The sequence below is a fragment of the Cetorhinus maximus genome, chromosome 10, assembly GCF_964194155.1.
Source record: "Cetorhinus maximus chromosome 10, sCetMax3.hap1.1, whole genome shotgun sequence".
NCBI lineage: Eukaryota > Metazoa > Chordata > Chondrichthyes > Lamniformes > Cetorhinidae > Cetorhinus > Cetorhinus maximus.
The window spans coordinates 62,939,384-62,957,916 of record NC_135888.1 but is presented as its reverse complement, the minus strand read 5'-3'; the positions used below and the strand labels follow the sequence as shown (position 1 = coordinate 62,957,916).

Genomic DNA, 18,533 nt, shown 5'->3' with positions numbered 1-18,533 from the left:
TTCTGCTCAGTCTGATTGAAGGGTCAGTCCCACTCCAGTTCCTACACAGCACAAAAGCGTACCTAAGTTGACAGTCCTCCTCACAGAGGTCACAGGATAGTTGGTGTGGGAAATAGAAAAACGCCACACTGGTATGAAAGAAAGTAGTCTTGTGTGTTTGAGGCAGAGCCAAGGGAGTTTTCTCTACATCTGGACATGTTATACCTTACCTGGGGAGGCTTGACCTTGTGTCAACTTGGCTCAGTTGACAATTCCTTTTCCTTCGAATTTGAATTTGCATTCAACCCCACTCCAGGCTCGTAATCTTGACTGATGGTTCAATGTAGTGATGGCGTGCTGTGCTGTCAGAGGCACCATCCTTTGGCTGAAGTGTTTAATGTGGAACATACTACTGCATTAAATGTGTTATATTAATGCAAGTTGTAGTTGTAAACTAAAACCTCGTCTGCCTGTTTATGAACAATGAAGATCCCATGACACTATTTGAAGAATAGAAGGGAGATTCAATGTTCTTCCCTCAAACAACAGCATCAAAATTAGATTAACTGATCAATCAAATTATGATTATTTTTTATTCATTCACGGAATGTGGGCTTCACTGGCTGTGCCAGCATTTATTGCTCATTCCTAGTTGCCCTTGAGAAGGTGGTGGGTGAGCTGCCTTCTTGAACCGTTGCAATCCATGCAGTGTAGGTACACCCACAGTGCTGTTGGGAAGGGAGTTTGAGGATTTTGACCCAACAACAGTGAAGGAACGGCGATACATTTCCGAGTTAGGATGGTGAGTGACTTGGAGGGGAACTTCCAGGTGGTGGTGTTCCCATCTATCTGCTGTCCTTGTGGGTTTGGAAGGTGCTGTCAAAGGAGCCTTGATGAATTCCTGCAGTGCATTGCTGCTATAATGGGACTTTGCTGTGCACAAAAATTGCTGCCACGTTCATACTGCTTAGCAAGAGAGAATGAAATTCAAAGTAATTCATTATATGAGGGGTGTTTTGGTACAAACTGAAAGACATGATAAGGCACTATGTAAATAATGTCATAATAATAAAGTAGGCATTAACACCCTTGTAATGTTTCTCTTAAGTTTAAAAAAAGTGCATGATCATTACATTTTTACCAAAAGTCAATTTTTAAATTTAACATAGCAACTAAGGGAAAAAATTTCCCCCTGTCGGGGGGTTGTGCGAGGGCGGGCGGAGGTGGGCACGAATCCGATTGGCGCCCCCGATCGGGGATGTGCCACCATTTTATGTGGGCGGGCCAGTTAAGGCCCGCCCATCGTGACGCACGCCTGGAAGTGCTGTGCGCTCCCTGTGCGGGCGGGGGGGGGATTCCTTGCGTGGTTCCCTGTGCTCTTTTCGCGCATGCAGGCGAAAGAGCGCAGAGATCTCCCTGAGGCACGGAGAAGCCTCAGGAAGATCCGTTTGACATGTGTAAGTTTAAATGAAGGAAGGAAAAAACTTTTGAAACATGTCCCCTCATGTGACACTTTCACATGAGCTGGGACATGTCAAAGAATGAATGTAAGGTATTTTATTACATTTTAAAACACTTCATGAAATGTCATCCCACCCGTGGATGAGGTTTCATGAAAAATGCGATGGCCCCCTGGGCTCTTCGTCTGCCCCTCAACCTTAAGGTTGGACAGGCAGCTCATTTAATTGAGTTAATGACTATCTAAATGGCCTTAATAGGCCTTTGACAGTTCGGCGGGTGCGCAACCGACTCGGTTGCGTGCCCGCCGAACTGGCAATCTAAATGACGCACGGTGACATCGGGATGCATGCCTGATATCACTGCGCGTCATTTTACGTGTCAGCGAGCGGGCCACAACCCCGCTCGCCAACCGGAGAATTCTGCCCTAAAAGAAAACTTGCTGGCTATTGGATATTAATCCGAACCAACGGAGAATGTCAGTAATGATACACTTACTGCTTATGCTATGGTATCACCAGGCTATTAACATCACAATATTTAATGGTAACCTGATAATAAGCATAATAAAGGATCAATTATGAGTATGAAAATAAACTCGCTGAAGAAATGCAACATTCTCTGAGATAGTCTTTAAATACAGAAAAAGTTTACCATCTTTACACAAATTCAGACTCCCCTATCATTTAAACATATTCCGCAAATAGGAGAAGCTTTTTCAGAAGTTGAAAATTAAACAAGGAGTCAGGCTGTCAGCCATGGCTCAGTAAGAACAAATTTGTCTTTGAGTCTGAAGGTTGTGGGTTCAAGTCCCACAAGAGTCTTGTACACATTATCATGGCTAATGCTTCAGTGCAGTACTGAGGGAGTGCTGCACCTTTGGAGTTGCCATCTTTCAGATGAGATGTTTGACAAAGGCCCCATCTGCTGTCTCAGGCGGATTTAAATGAAAATATAGTACTAGTCAAGAAAGTAAGGGTGATTTCATACAACGTCCTAGCCAGCATTTATCCTCCAACCAACACCATTAAAAACAGATTATCTGTCAATTTATTTAATTGGTTATGAGATCTCGCTCTGTGAAAATTGGTAGCCATGTTCCCCTTCTTTACAACAGTGACTGCAGTTTGTTATGGTACAACTGATGGTAAACGCTGAGTTGTTCAAATCCCAAAGGGAAACTTGAAACAACTGCCACAGCTGGTTTTGCAGTTTGTATAAATTTTGAGATGCATGCCTTGAATTCAGTAGTAATAAGACCACCAAATCTTATAGGTTTTTACAAAACTAAATTAAACATTTATTAATAGGAGAAATGATTTTAAACACAGACATAGATCTACAAATTACAAATGATAACTTCTAGATCCCCTTGCCAATCTAACTCCCAGTTACGCTTTCGGTAAGGCAACAGTAAGACACACAGATTTTAAAAGATCCAGGCAAAGAAACATGGTACACTGAACAAGTCGAATTCAAAGTGAGTTTTCTTAACTTGAGGCCTTTGAAAACAGCAGCTTGAGGCATAGATGCTGAAAGCTTTTCATACTTGTTAAATCCTCAAATGCCTCCCCTTACACACAGCCTTCGCTCCTTTATACATATTTTCCCCATTGAATTAAAATTCCCATTGTTTCACTGTCTCTGGACTTTATCTTCTTGATAATAAAAACCTCTCATAGCACTAAGTTTTATGAGTAATCTTTGGAAAAAAAATAAACATACTGGGCAGAATTTTCTGCCTGCCAGGCAGGCGGGCCCAACCCAATCTCCGGCGGGCAGGGAGACGATCCCCGCCTGAGAAGTGGGCCCCGCCGCCATTTTACGTGGGCAGGCCAATTAAGGCCCGCTCAGTGTGACGTCCGGCGGGAAGTGCTATGTGTCCCCTGTGTGGGCGGGGGGGGAGGATTCCCCAAATGCGAGAGTACGCTCTGGGGGGGGGGGGCGGGGAGGGGGGAGGGAAGGATTCCCCAAATGCGAGAGTACGCTCTTTTGCACATGTGCACGAAAAAGCGCACATCTCCCTGAGGCTAAGTGCTGCCTCAGGGAGATCACTGACAGTTGTGAAAACATTAATAATAGAAAGAAAAAAAAATCCTTTACATGTCCCCCTCATGTGACAATGTCACATGAGATGGGACATCTTCATAAATTACAGCAAAACTTTATTAAACTTTTTAGAACACTGCATGAAACCTCATCCCGCCGGTGGATGAGGTTTCATGTTTTATCTATTTGCCACTGGGACTCCTGGCCTACCCCCCAACCTTAAGGTTGAATGGACAGGTCCTTTAATTGTTTAAATGATCCTGTCAATGGCCTCAATTGGCCATTGACAGGTCAGCGGGCGCACAGCAGATTTCGCTGCGCCCCTGCCTTCCTGAAAATTTAAATGGGGCGCGGTGACATCGGGGGTTCCGCCCGATGTCATCCGCATCATTTTACATGTCGGTGAGTGGGCCCCGCCCCCCGCTCGCCAACCGGAAGATGCAGCCCCATGTTTACATCAAAGCCTTCAGACCAGCTGCCTTTAATCCAATTAAGTTTCACTGTCACACACACACATACATAGACACATCTGACTATTACTCGATGTTATTGGAATTCACTGTAACATAATGAGAATTATTATATCTTCCTGACTCGTTCAAAGTACTTAATTGGTTGGGAAGTAATGTTCACTCTTACTCGGTTTCATCCCCTGTGATGTTCAGTACCGCACCACATTTCATTCATCCACTGAGCCATTGAGAAAGGTAAAATAATTTACCAACCACTACCATCTTAATAAGAGAGACTTGCATTTATAAAGTGCCTTTCACAACCTCAGACCATCCCACAACATTTTACAGCCCCTGAAATTTAGTAATTGTTTTACTGTAGGAAATGCGGCAGCCAATTTGTCCCAAAAACAGCAACAATATAAATGCCGTGTAATTTATATTAGTGATGTTCGGTGAGGTAAAATTTTGGCCAGGATGCAATTAACGATCTTCCAGCCTTGGGATTCCAAATTGAGTTGTTACTGGTTTATTGCTTTAGGCTCCTCCAATGACTCTGTATAAATGAGTAACTATCATGGGCAGCATTTTCTGGTTGGCGGGCGGGGGCGGGGCCCGCTCGCCAACGCGTAAAATGACGCGGGGTGACATCGGGTGTGTTTCCCGATGTCACCCCACATCATTTCGATTCTCAGGTCGGCCAACCTGTCAGTGGCCTATTAAGGCCATTAAAAAAGTAATTAAAATGATTAATGGACCTGCCCATCCAACCTTAAGGTTGGCGGGCAGGCGAAGAGTCCAGGCGGCCTTCAGAATAAACATGAAACCTCATCCATGGGCCAGGTTGAGGTTGCATGAGGGTTTTAAAATTTGTGTTACATTTTTAATAAAAGTAATTGACATGTCCCAGCTCATGTGGCAGTGTCACATGAGGGGACATGTCAATAAAATTTTTCTCATCCTTTATTGTCTTTTTAAAAGTAACACTAATCTCCCTGAGGCAGTACTTTGCCTCAGGAGATCTGTGCGCTCTTTCGCGCACGTGCGACAGGGGAGAATGCTGCCCCATAGGTTTAGGCTGGGATTATCTGGCCCCGCCTGCCACTGGGATCTTCTGGTCCCACCAAAAGTCAATTGATTTATGGCTGGGGGCAGGTTCTACCATGGCGGGCCCTCAGGAAAATTCTGGCCTTAGTCTCCAGTCTATGTGCGGTTAACTGATCTCAGCTGAGGCAGGAGTAGGGTGCTGAAATTGGTCACAGCATCCCTGTTCAAGGTGAAGAGGCAAAACCAACAAGGTTCTGCCCAATGATCCCTCCTAGGAAAGTGCAGTGGTATGAACATTGGATGTGATTCAGATTAGCCTTGGCTACAATGACTCTCACAGTTAGATTTTTTGATGCACATTAAATGGGTGAGGTACCAGATGATTGCTGATGCACCTGGCAGTGTAGACCCCCAATGGAAATTAAACCTCTTTAGCAGGGTTTATGGATGAGAATGATGGTTATTTTAATTGCTGTACAATTCCTCCATCTGTTTTCCCCCCCCATTTATTTTCTTTTACAGATAATATGTTCTTAAATTTAAACAAAATATTTAAGTTAAAGAAGCAAGAGGTGGCCTCATGTTCACTCTAAATTATAATTTAACCAACTATTTTTTGAGTTTAGCATCAAAGATGCTTCTTTAAATGTGCCACATATTTACTTCATATTTAAAATACCGTAAATTAGCTTTTATTAGATATTACTGAACTTTCCAAAACCGTCTGTGCAAGTTATTGATGCAATGTTCCCTTTGTTGGTGTCACTGATGATATAAAATGAGAATTGGCCCAGTTCTAAATTGAGAAAAGGAAATTCCCATTCACTATTACTCTTTGTACCTCACTAAAGAATATTTCCCTCATGGCTTTAATGACTACTTCCTGATTTTAACAGGCTCATGAACAATTACAAGCAGAAGTTCTCAGGTATAAAGCTAAAATTGATGACCTTGAGAAAGCCTTGGCCCAGAAAGGACAGGTAAGAAATTAATATGTTTGTTCAACTACCAACTGTAACTGAGGGCCTCCCAGTCTCCAGATTTAATCTGGAAGCTTCTTATTTAAGACTCAAGGCTTTCCAAGCACTCATCATTGTTTTGGACCATTGTCAGTCCACGTTTGAAGGGATTGTTCAACACAAAGTTCACACAGACACTGCTATGCGATCACTTTTTCTCATGTTTTGTGCCTCAGAGAAACGCAGGGATGACTCTCACCAAGCTCTATTAGGGTTGCCGTCTATGATTAAATGTATTCCTGGAGGTTTCATCACGTGACTTGCCCCACACTCCAACCATTAGTTGGCCAACACATCCATCCTTGTGACGTACTGCCTTCCTGTGCCAATTGGAGAACAAAAAGACTAGTTACCCCAATTGGATGGTGCTTCACTGTTAGCCAAACAGTTCCCCCCACCCCCCTCAATATTTATAGATATTTTTTATATCTGGCAATGTTCAAAGAAAATGACAAAAAAAGTACTACTTTAATATCTCAATGACTTTTTCCAGAGTTGCACACAGCTGTGTCCTGGAGATTGATCTTCAATTGCTGGAAACCCCAGGCCAATCCTGGAGGGTTGGCAACCCTAGGTTCTTTGTGAACAAGAAGTTTTTTTTTATAGTGCTTTTAAAATGTCTGCGTTCTCATGCTAACTGCTTAGTTTCAGTTTCTGTAACCCCACCCACAGGCTTAATTCAGCAGTGAGCAGTCAACAGACACACAATCAAAAACACAGCCCAACTGAACAGAAGAATGTTAAAATTCTTTCAGTGCTGTGCCAATAAAATGGTTGGCACTGTCCCTAAAAGGGTGAATTGCTCCTTAGAAGGGCACTATTAATAACAGCAACTTGTTTTTAGATAGGGCTTTTAACATCATTAAGTGCCCTAGGAGGCTTCACAGGAGCGTTATAAAACAAAATATGATGCTGAACCACATAAGGAGATATTAGCTATTATAAAGCTTTTAATCAAAGAAATACATTTTGAGGAGTACCTTAAAGGAGCAAATGATGGTAGAGAGACAGAGGGCTGAATTTTGTTGTTGGCGAGCAGGGGGCGGGGCCTGCTCGCCGACGCGCAAAATGACACAGGATGATGTCCAGTGGAACCCCCGATGTCACCGCGTCCCTTTTAAATTTTCAGGTAGGCGGGGGCACAGCAAAATCAGCTGCGCGCCCGCTGACCTGTCAATGGCCAATTGAGGCCATTGACAGGATCATTAAAACAATTAAAGGACCTGCCCATCCAACCTTAAGGTTGGGGGGCAGGCCAGGAGTCCCAGTGGCAAATAGATAAAACATGAAACCTCATCCACCGGTGGGATGAGGTTTCATGCAGTGTTCTAAAAAGTTTAATAAAGTTTTGCTGTAATTTATGAACATGTCCCATCTCATGTGACATTGTCACATGAGGGGGACATGTTAAGGATTTTTTTTCTTTCTATTTTTAATGTTTTCACAACTGTCAGTGATCTCTCTGAGGCAGCACTTAGCCTCAGGGAGATGTGCGCTTTTTCGTGCACATGTGCGAAAGAGCGTACTCTCGCATTTGGGGAAATCCCCCTCCCCCCTGCTCGCACAGGGGGCACATAGCACTTCCCGCCGGACGTCACCGCCCACTTAAAATAGTGGTGGGCCCCGCTTCTCCGGCGGGGATCGGCTCCACACCCGCTGGAGATTGAGTCGGGCCCACCCGCCCGCCTGGTAGGCAGAAAATTCTGCCCAGAGAGTTTTAGGGGGAATTCCAGAGCTTAGGGAAGAGACCATTAAAGGCATGGTCACCAATGGTGGAGTGATTAAAATTGGGGATGCACAAGATGCTGAATTTAGATGCGTGTAGATATCTCAGAGGATGTGGGCAATGCTTGCTTTGAAATTGTGCATGACCCATTATTTTTGTGACTGGTCCTTTTAAATGTTTTTGCGCAACTGAGCGCATGGATTGTGTATCCCAGAACAAAGGCCTAAATGGTACCCGTTAGGCTGCTGCGCAGCCACACACCTACACAGCTTAGCGGGAATATTGATTATGAGGCTGGACGAGGTTACAGAGAGAGAGCGATCTCGTCATGGTGAATCAATTGACAACACCTTTTGGCCTGTTTGTACACAGGGGAGGTGGAATCACAAAGTCAGTGTAATGATTATTTTAATTCACTTATTGGATGTGGGCGTCGCTGACTAGGCCACCATTTATTGCCCATCCTTAATTGCCCTTGAGAAGGTGGTGGTGAGCTACCTTCTTGAACTACTGCAGTCCATGTGGTCTAGGTATGTGTGGGTGTTGAAATTTTGTGGTTTTTGCTACAACACCCCTGCCCTGGAGTTTTAGGAGTTAGAAGCTCCTGGTTTACCATGAACTGAAACATTCGTTGGATGCAACAGAAAATCTCCCTTTAAGGTCAGCTGACCTTTATATTTACTAGTAAAAGCCATGATTGCAAGCTCCAGCTGTCCAAGTGGCTGTCCAAGTTCTCGTTGGGATCCTACCACAAGTATATGTCAATAACTAAATCAACCTGCTTCTTGCAGGCACCCTGGCAGTAAGAATTCCCTGATTCAATCTTTTATTCAACTTACCTGTTTTGGATCCCCATTTTGCTAATTTTAATCTGAGAAATGGGCTCGTTGATTTTCAATTTCTCCTACACGCTCTGTGTTTTTTAAGTATAGAAAGGGCAGAATTTCACCCATATCGGGTGAAAAAGCTCGATGGGGGCTGGCAGGGGCAGTTGGGAAGCCACCCGCCACCTGCAATTGGGGCCGGAAGGCAATTTCATGGGTCAATTAAGGCCCGGCCAGCTTGAAACACAAGTGGCAGCGCTCAGCGTTGCCTGTGCAAGCAGGGTTGGGGGGTATTGCGAGCCAGGCAAGGGCGACCTTCATGCATGCACGCAAGTGCGTGCTTCATAATCTCCCCGAGGCACAAAGCTGCGTCAGGGAGATGAAGTGTTATATTAAAAAAATAAAGAAAATAAAAATGTAATGAAACATGTCCCCTCATGTGACTCTGTCACATGAGCAAGGACATGTTATTAGTTAAGTTTTAGAATTTTTATTTTATTTTTATTTGCTTTAGGGAACCTCACCCCGCCCATGGATCAGGTTTCCTAAAAAGTACAAAGGCCGCTTGGCCTTGCCTGCCCACCAACCGTAAGGTTGGATGGGAAGTGAAAAATTCAAGTTAATTGATGATTTAATAGCCTTAACAGGCCTTTTAATTGTCGGCGGGTGCACTGCTGACTTCGGCGTGCGCCCACTGAACAAAATATCACGTGACTGCGCGTTGATGTCGGGGCGTTGGCCTGATGTCAACCCGTGTCATTTTACACTTGAGCGGGTCGGGCACATGCCCACCCGCCGATCTAAAATTTTTACCCAAAGTCTGTTGGTAGTGGCCCTTAAGAGAAAGGGAGCTGGGAAACAATGGATTACTTTTATTAGATCTTACCAATTTCTGTTGGATGGTAGGACAGGCTGGATCCATTAATAGCAATAAAGCCAACAGCTATCATAACAGCTGTTATCAATAAACTGGGCCCCTCCATTGACGATTGACTTGAGCACTGTCAACTACCAGTATAGTCACTGGTTTTAGTTTCTATGTCATCGGATTCCATGCAGCATGCCTTGGCTGACATTGCAATAATGACTGCCTCTTAGCTCTCTGCTGATGTTACGCTTCATATATTTCATCATATGTTTCATATCAGGTACTGTGAGGTTTATTAGAACAGCACTTAACACTCCATCGAAGCAATGCTGAGAGCTGGAAACCTATTGCTCCAATTTTACTTGACTCTGTTGTGGACTACAATTGAAGAGAAAGCTACTTGTTTAGAATTGGAGACCAGAACTTGAATATTATAGAATGACCTCAGGATTGGATGGAACTTGAACTCAAAATTATTAGAAGGGCCCCTGGAAAGAAAAACTTACTAAAGAAGTCATTCCAACCATTGCATTTGTGCAGGGATTTATTCCAATGCTCTTCTATGTTTTTCAACACAGGATTCAAAATGGGTTGAAGAAAAGCAACTATTTATGAAAAGAAATCAGGAACTTTTGGAAAAGGTACCCCTAGTTCTTGCATGGTATCTGTTTTCGAATCTCAGATGTGCCAGTCATTATGACATTTTCAGCCTTGATATTTTGAACAATTAGTTTAATTCTGTATGATTTGACGTTCTCATAATCTTCTTCTGCTGACCAGAGGTACTGGGGTGTAGGTCTCAAACAATGTATCTGTATATAAATTGTTTATGTCCCTGCTGTAATTTATCAGATTGCTGGATAGATTTTTTAAAGCCTATTTCCCTTTAATGTTCGGATGATTTGAGGCTGTCGATCATCCCCATTTCAGTATTCTTGCTCTGATCAAAGGTAACTCTGATGGTAAACGTATGACTGACTATTTAATACTTCCTCACATTCATGGTACAAGTATTCTTAACTTATTGATTGTCTGTCCAGGCCATTACCTCTAGATTATTAACTACTTGTGTCGTATTAGCACAGTACAGTGCATGTAGGCTCTTTTCTCCTCACACTCTTTTTCCATTCTTGCCTGTGCTGTTGCAAAAAGCTCCAAATAAGGGAGCCACTATCACTCCTCAGGGGTGAGAGCAAAACAGGGTTTGTTATGTGAAGACCCCCTCGGTCAATGCACAGCACTCTTTGTGGAGGCTGAGCACAGTCAAACTGCCTGGATAGAAAAACTGAGGACCTCTTACACTGTAAATTATTAATTCATACTACCAACTGTAGTTAGAAATGAAACAATGAACAGTGATCCAACAATGAACAGTGATCAATGAACAGCTGTGATCCAGAGTATATCTTTGATTAGTGTCACTAAAAGTAACACTTATTATTTGCTATTGTGATGCATGTTATTGAGAACGTGATAATGAGTTTTTATTTTAATTGAAGCACAAAAGCAGCTCGATGCTGAGTTAATGTAACTAAGAAACATTAATCCTCTCATGTAAAGGAATTTTTTCAAAGCCAGGCTAACGTTCGCCCAAATGAACCAATAGTCGTGACTTTTGTATTCTCAGTCCAATCCCTTCATGGAATCTTTGAGGGACGCCTTCCATGCACAATTATTTTTTTTAAAGGATTTATTGTTATATTTATTCTATTAGAGTATTTTGATGTGTGTGACGTTCATAGTGTACTGTAGAGTTTGTGGGTCAATTGTAGCCTTTGAGCCCATGGACCTTGAAGCCCAACCAACTCAGTCCTATGTTTTTATAGTGTTGTGCGCTGCTGTTTGAATTTTGTGGGCCTGGAGGTTTGGAAAGGTTTGTTTTTAGAACTCTTGCCTTGTTGACAGACAAATTCTGAATCAAATCTCTAAGAGAAGTCAGGATCAACAATTTGGGGTTTATTCAAATGAATGGGACTTAAAACTTTTCTGCTGTGCATTGACCAGCCTGGGGATTTTCCTATCCATTCAAATGAATTGAGTGGAGGAAGGCAGGGGAAGCGGCAGGGTGATGAACACACAAGTAGAAAATGCTTGCTTGCATGTGACCCCCTGAGGCTCTTTAGTGCAGCATAAAGGGTTATTAGCTATCATGCTAATAACTAATGTATAGCATCAGTGATGTTAGAGCTCAGGCATGGTGCCTGTACCCAAGCTCACTACACTAATGGCTCAATGCGCATTTGTTTGGACCTTATACAGTTGAACAAGGCAGCTGAAAGGGAGATCCACCCAATGGCATCTGACGAAGAAAGCTTGGTGAAGCTCGTGAGGAGCTTGGTTTTCACTAAACTGGATGCAAACAGTCACTTCTGGCAGTTCTCCTAGACAAGGAATCCAAACTGTAAATAACAGTCATCAGAATCTTTGGGAGGTGTTTTTTCATTTGCCTACCATTCGGAATTGCCTCAGCACCCAAGGTCTTTCAACATACCATGATTGGCATTTTTGAAAGGCTGGAAGGAATTTTCTGTCATATGGATGATCTCATTCATGGATCCACCACTTTGGAGCATGATGCTAAGGTGAGAACAGTGTTACAACACTTACATGCCACGAGCCTTATACTCGATCACAAATGTGAGTTCTCTAAACCCACAATCAACATCTTGGCCATGTTGTTCACACATCTGGCATTGAGGCAGATTCTGAGAAAACCAAAGTCATAAAGAATTTCCCACCACCTCTTAATGTTACAGAACATCAGCGTTTCATGGGCATGGTCAATCAGCTGGGGAAGTTGCTGCCAATCTTGCACACATCTGCAAACCGCTACAACGACAACTGAAGCAGGGCCAGGCCTGGTATTGGAATGAACACCAGCAGAGAGCATTTGACACAGTTAAAGATAAGCTCATGTCCACGGAAACACTGACCCATTTTGACCCAGGCCTATCCACCATAGTCACAGCCGACACAACGTCCATTTGCCTTTGGAGCCGTATTGTTTAAATTCAGCATGATTTCTCTCTCAGACTGGTATATTATGCCTACAGAGCACTGACAGATACAGAGCAGTGGTATGCAGTCATTGAAAGAGAGGCCCTGGCAGTCACCTAGGCTTGCGAAAAGTTTTCAGATTACACCCTGGGACTTGAGTTTACTATCCAGACAGATATAAGCCATTAGTCGCCCTGCTTAACTCTAAAGCATTAGCAAAGATGCCACCCCAAATTTAAAGGTTTCAATTACGGCTCATGAGGCTTGACACCAATACAGAATAAGTCCAAGGTAAACACCAAACCACAGTTGATGCTTTGTCCTGCATTCCTGTGGGGAAGCCTGCACAGATCAATGTACACTTTGTTAAGGACATGGAGTCCTACCTCCCCTTGTCTACCAAGTTAATCCCGGTGACCACCCAGAAACTAGGAAACATTCGAGCAGTCCAGAAAGCTGATGCTGATTGTGCACAGGTATGGGAGCACTGTGTTACTGTGTTCCTAGCAATTGTATTCTGAAGCAGTACTTTGTTCAGAATCATCACCTTAGTTTTATGGATGACTTGTTAGTTCATAATGACCAAATTGTCATTCCCAGGGTCCTCAGGTTAGACATCCCCCAATGGTTACACCAGGGACACCTGGATATCACCAAATGCAAGGCTAGAGACCGCAATTCAGTCTGGTGTCCAGGCATCTCCAAAGCTATTGAAGACATCATTTCCAATTGTACTACTTGTGCCATCCATAGACAAGACCACAAGAAACCGCTGAAGCGTCCTCCTTCCCATCCCGACTGTGGGAACACCTCAGATGGACCTTTTTGTCTTCAACGATAAAACCTTTCTTATCATCGTGGATTATTATTCTCAGTAGATTGAGATCAAATGGTTACATGGGCCCACCTCAGAGGCAGTTACTGCCATCTCAAGGAAATTTTTGCCACGCATGACATCCCTGATTTGGTTATCTCTTGACAACGGCCTGCAGTTTGCCAGTAACTTCTTCAAACATTTCTCGGAGACATATGGCTTCATACACATCACAAGTTCACCTAGGTACCTGCAGGCCAATGGTGAGGCCGAATGTTGAAGAAAAATAATGATGTTGACTTAGCTTTACTGAGTTACCAGTCTACGCAACTGCAGAAAGATCTGGCTCCATTGGATCTCTTAATGGGTAGGGGATTATACACACACTTCCCGAGTCTCCCACTCACCCTTTGACCATGCCTCGAGACGATAGAGATAGAAAAGGTATGGGGAAAAAGAGGACCACTACTGCTCAAATCAGACTATGAAATACAACCGTTGCCTCTTAGCACAGGATCTACCAGCACTCCGGCCAGGGGATTCTGTCTGGATCCAAGACTAGTACTGGCCTGGCTGGGTTTTGAGTCAGTCCATTCATCCATGCTCCTATCTTGTACACACTGACCACAGTGTCCTCAGACACAACAATCTGCATTGGTACCCACCAGCAGACTGCCTTTAAAGGACTGGGTTGACTACCTGGATGACCAAGAAGACAACCCAACCAACTTATTAGATGATTCACAGGCCCCCTCACAAGAAGACTGTGCTTCCTGTGAATGGGCCTGTGAACCACCTACTAAGTTAGTTGAGTTGTCGTCATCCTAGGCCTCCTGCAAAGGAAACAAGAAAGCAACCTGGCAGACTGGTCGAGCCATCGGAGTGACTCAGGGATGGTAACAGTGACATTGGGGGGGGGTGGGGGGAGGGGTTGTAGGATGTGTAAGTACTTAATGAGTAGAATGAAAGATTTGGGGGGGGGGTGTAGTATAAAGGGTTAATAGCTATTGTGTTAATCACTAATATACATAATTAGTGATGTCAGATCACATATAACTGGAGCCCAGAGAGAGATGGTTCTGGAAGGAGCCTTGTGCTTATCTATACTTGTGTATAGTTGTATACAGTTAATCAATATTTGAAAGTTCCCAGAGGCCTTGTTTCCAGCAGTCTATGTTAAACACACCCTGGTACCCTTCACGATTACACTTCTTTTAGTATGAGGTTGTAACTAGTAGAATAGATAAGGGAGAACCAGTGGATGTGGTTTATTTGGATTTCAAGAAGGCTTTTGATAAGGTGCCACTAAGAGGCTAGTGGGCAACATTAAAGCACATTGGATTGGGGGTAATATACTGGCATGGATTGAGAATTGTTTGACAGACCGAAAACAGAGAGTGGGAACAAATGGGTCTTTTTCCGGGTGGCAGGCAGTGACAAGTGGTGTGCCGCAGGGATCAGTGCTTGGGCCCCTGCTATTCACGATACATATAAATGACTTGGGTGAGGGAACCAAATGCAATATTTCCAAGTCTGCTGATGACACAAAACTGGGCGTGGATGTGAGGAAGATGCAAGGAGGCTTCAGGGCGATTTAGATAAGTTGTGTGTGTGGACAAACACATGGCAGATGCAATATAACGTGGATAAATGTTAAGTTATACACTTTGGTATGAAAAACAGAAAGACAGTATTATTTAAATGGTGATATATTTGGAAATGTGGATGTACAAAGTGATCTTGGTATCTTTGTACACCAGTCAATGAAAGTAAATAGGCAGGTGCAGCAAGTAACTAGGAAGGCAAATGGTGTGTTGGCCTTCATTGCAAGAGGATTTGAGTTCAGAAGTAGGGATGTCTTACTGCAGTTATACAGGGCCTTAGTGAGACACACCTGGAGTATTGCGTGCAGTTTTGGTCTCCCTACCTAAGAAAGATATACTTGCCATAGAGGGAGTGCAGCGAAGGTTCACTAGCATCACTGATACCAGGGATGGCAGGACTGTATGAGGAGAGATTGGTTCGACTGGGCCAGTAACCACTAGAGGTTACAAGAATGAGAGCAGATCTGATTGAAGTGTATAAACTTCTAACAGGGATAGACAGACTAGATGCAGGGAGGATGTTTACCCTGGCTGGGAGTTTAGAACCAGGGGTCGCAGTCTCAGGATATGGGGCAGGCCATTTAGGACTGAGAGGAGGAAATCTTTCTTCACTCAGAGGGTGGTCAACCTGTGGAATTCTGTACCACAGAAGGCTGTGGAGGCCGGGCCACTGAGTATATTCAAGGAAGAAATTGATAAATTTTTGGATATTAGGGGCATCAAGGCATATGGAGAGAAAGCGGGAATATGGCGTTGAGATAGAGGATCAACCATGATCATATTGAATGGCGGAGCAGGCTCGAAGGGTTGAATGGCCTACTCCTGCTCCTAGTTTCTATGTCTCTACAGAACCATGTGACCCATGAAGCCAAATGCTTGGAAGGCTTGCTTGTGAGAAACTTATATAATCTTTACTGGGGTAATGACTGAGCTTTACTTGGGTTCTGAATGACCCTGGTGATTAATTCCAGTGAGCAGTGGAATTATTAGCATGTAAGGCTATGTCTGCCTGCTGTGCATAATTGTTTTAAAACCTCATCTATATCGGGTGTTAGATATCATAAAGCCAGTTTATCAACCAGGTTCATTACAGTGGGTTGTAAGAAATGCTCTGTGCAGCTCTTTTTGATGGACTCATCCGATTAACCCCAGACAATGTCAATAAGGCTGTGTCAATGCTGGTTTGACAAAGCCGTTATTGCTTCATAGCTGCTGCGATAAGAGTAACCAAGAGTTATATTCTGATTAAAACCATTATTTTCATCTTTTAAAAAGGTTAAGTTGCTTTTAAAACTATATTGTAATGCTGTCATTAAAGGGATGCAGCCTTTTTGGAAAGGTGGGAGGCAAACCTATTTTTTTGGGAGAGGCAGAGATATGCATCACTTTGATCACAATGGTTCATTGCACAAATGACCTGATGTGTGTTTTGATACAGTCTACCTCATTGTGTGCTTACCGAAATAAAATTCAAAGGAAAGCAACACCTTTTTCATGAAGGTGATGGCCCTTTAATGAGCAAGTGAGCAGAGATCAGATTTGTAGCAGCTTATATTTTATTTTTCAATGTCATCTCTTACAGATCGAGAAATTGGATGCAGAAGTAGCCCAGCTGCAACAGGAAGTTCAGGATTCTCGGGATCAGAATGAGTTGTTAGAATTCCGCATCCTGGAACTGGAGGTGAAATGACATTGCAATAGAGAATTGCCTGATATGTTATATAGTATTTGAGAGAATTTTGCAGTTTTCATGGCAAGAATTAGCCCATGTAAAGACCTTCACTTACAGGGCAACACTTGAAAATAACACTTAAAAGAAAACAAACATCAAATAAGAACATTGGCAATAAAGGCAGGCCTCAACTCTCCTTCTATCTCAGCTAGCTCCAGTCACCCAATTTTTCTGATTTCAAACCAAGCCTCAAGATGGCTCAGTGCATCAGCAGAGTTTAGTGGTTGGGTTAAAAGTGGTACGGGAAAGATAAGTGCATCAGTCTTTTTGACGTATTTAATTTGATAGAGAACGGCAGCATTGCTGTGCTGTGCACAATGTGAATATACAAACAATGACGGTCCATTCGGCCTGTTCCATTCGGTTGTGATGCCTTGCGCATCACGATATAGACGCCCTCTACCTAACTCAGGAGAGGTGATAATCCAGATTTTTTTTAAAAACTGGCCAATTTTGGGAGAAGAATTCAGAGAAATTCCTCTCCAACCTCCGTAGGTGATTAAAACTAGCCCAGGCAAGGCCTAGTGGAACCATAGAGACCCAGACATGAAGCTGGCCTGATTAAGCACACATGACTAGCATCAGAGAGACTTGGCAGGCATGGAGGATTGAGCTCTGTTCCACTCAGTTCCCAGTCTGAGTTACATGGAGCAGGCATGGGGCAAATAGAGACTATATTAGATTGTCCAGGAATTACAGGATAGAGTCATGCCTGACTATTCTGTGCCACCTCTTGGGAATTGGCTACAGAAGGTATTAGCAGTCATGTGGGTAGGCTGTGCAAACATCTTTTCCTCCAGGAGTCTCTTTAAAGAAACGAGGCACAGCTTTAAATTCCAATATGATTAATCAAGAGAAGCTGCTTGGGCTGGATTTTCAAATTGGCTGGGACTGAGATCAAAGGCGGCAGAGGCGCAGTTTTGCGCTGCTCGGCTCCCTGCCAGTTCCTGTCACCATGCCAACCCCAGGCCATTCTCAATAAGGACAGTTTGGCAGGCAGCCAATTCAGAGCAATTAATATTAATTACAGGGCCTATTAAGGCCTCGTTCCCAGGCTAGCTGGGATTTTCAATCGGGAATGTGTGCAGCTCATGTCGGCCTGGATCACATCCAGGTCAAAGTGGTAAATTGAGGATAGGACGTGAAAGGCAGTGAGGGTGGAATGGATCATGTGAGGGACCTCCCTGATCCATAACAGCTGCTGGATCTCTCGCACGCTCTCTCTCACTCTCACTCACTTGCTTCTCCCCCACCTCCCCCGCTCTCCCTCCTTGACTGTCCATGTTTCAGTGCTGGAGCACCTTACACCTGGTGAGCATGTCTGGAGCATGCTGTGCAAGGTTGGGACCTGGAACTGAACCAGCAGCCGGGTTACCGTCCCAGAATTGCAAATCCTGGTCTTTTATTCAGAGAGCGATGAGAATGCAAAACAAAGTAAGGACATGATAGAGAAAAGAATAGGATATGTTGATAGGACAAATTGAAATCAATAGAGCGGGAGGAGGCTAACACAGATCATAAACACCAGCATATACATGTTGGGATGAATGGCCTATCCTGATTGTAAATTTATGTGAAGAGGATCCTCCTCCTCCTTCTGGTACCATGTTTAAGAGGACACTGGTTACCATAGACTTCCCATTGGATTGGTCCATGATTGTGCTTGGCAAAGTTTTGCAGTGTTTTGCCATTGCCTTCTGCAGTATGGCTGACCAGGAAACTCTCCCACTCTTATTGCCGGCCATCAGGCTATTGGAAGGATTTACAAACTGATAATCAACCTGCTTGGTCACATTATGAACACACCTTTCATGGCCACCAAGTCCTGAAGTGGGATTTGAACCCAAAGCTTCTGGGCCAGAGGTAGGGACACAACACTGTGCTACAAGACCTCCCTCATGAAGAGTATAAACTTCATAAACTCACAATCCTTGAGGGAGAGGGAGCTTCATTTGCTCAGAGTA

The 18,533-nt window shown here is 43.7% G+C and overlaps 1 protein-coding gene and 1 long non-coding RNA gene across 4 annotated transcripts in view; one reads left to right on the top strand and one right to left on the bottom strand.

Annotated features, from left to right (window-relative positions):
- Window positions 1–7,072, bottom strand: part of LOC144685730 (uncharacterized) — a 66,215-nt gene extending 59,143 nt beyond the window's left edge. For all 3 annotated transcript variants that reach the window (XR_013577770.1, XR_013577769.1, XR_013577771.1), the window contains exon 1: window positions 6,985–7,072. This is a non-coding gene — a long non-coding RNA (uncharacterized LOC144685730). The remainder of the gene's footprint in view (window positions 1–6,984) is intronic.
- LOC144685729 (janus kinase and microtubule-interacting protein 2-like) overlaps window positions 1–18,533 on the top strand; it is a 286,964-nt gene that overhangs the window by 207,617 nt on the left and 60,814 nt on the right. Inside the window, exons 13-15 of the mRNA XM_078550555.1 lie at window positions 5,882–5,965; window positions 10,001–10,063; window positions 16,420–16,518. Coding sequence (XP_078406681.1) covers window positions 5,882–5,965; window positions 10,001–10,063; window positions 16,420–16,518 — 246 coding nt within the window. The remainder of the gene's footprint in view (window positions 1–5,881; window positions 5,966–10,000; window positions 10,064–16,419; window positions 16,519–18,533) is intronic.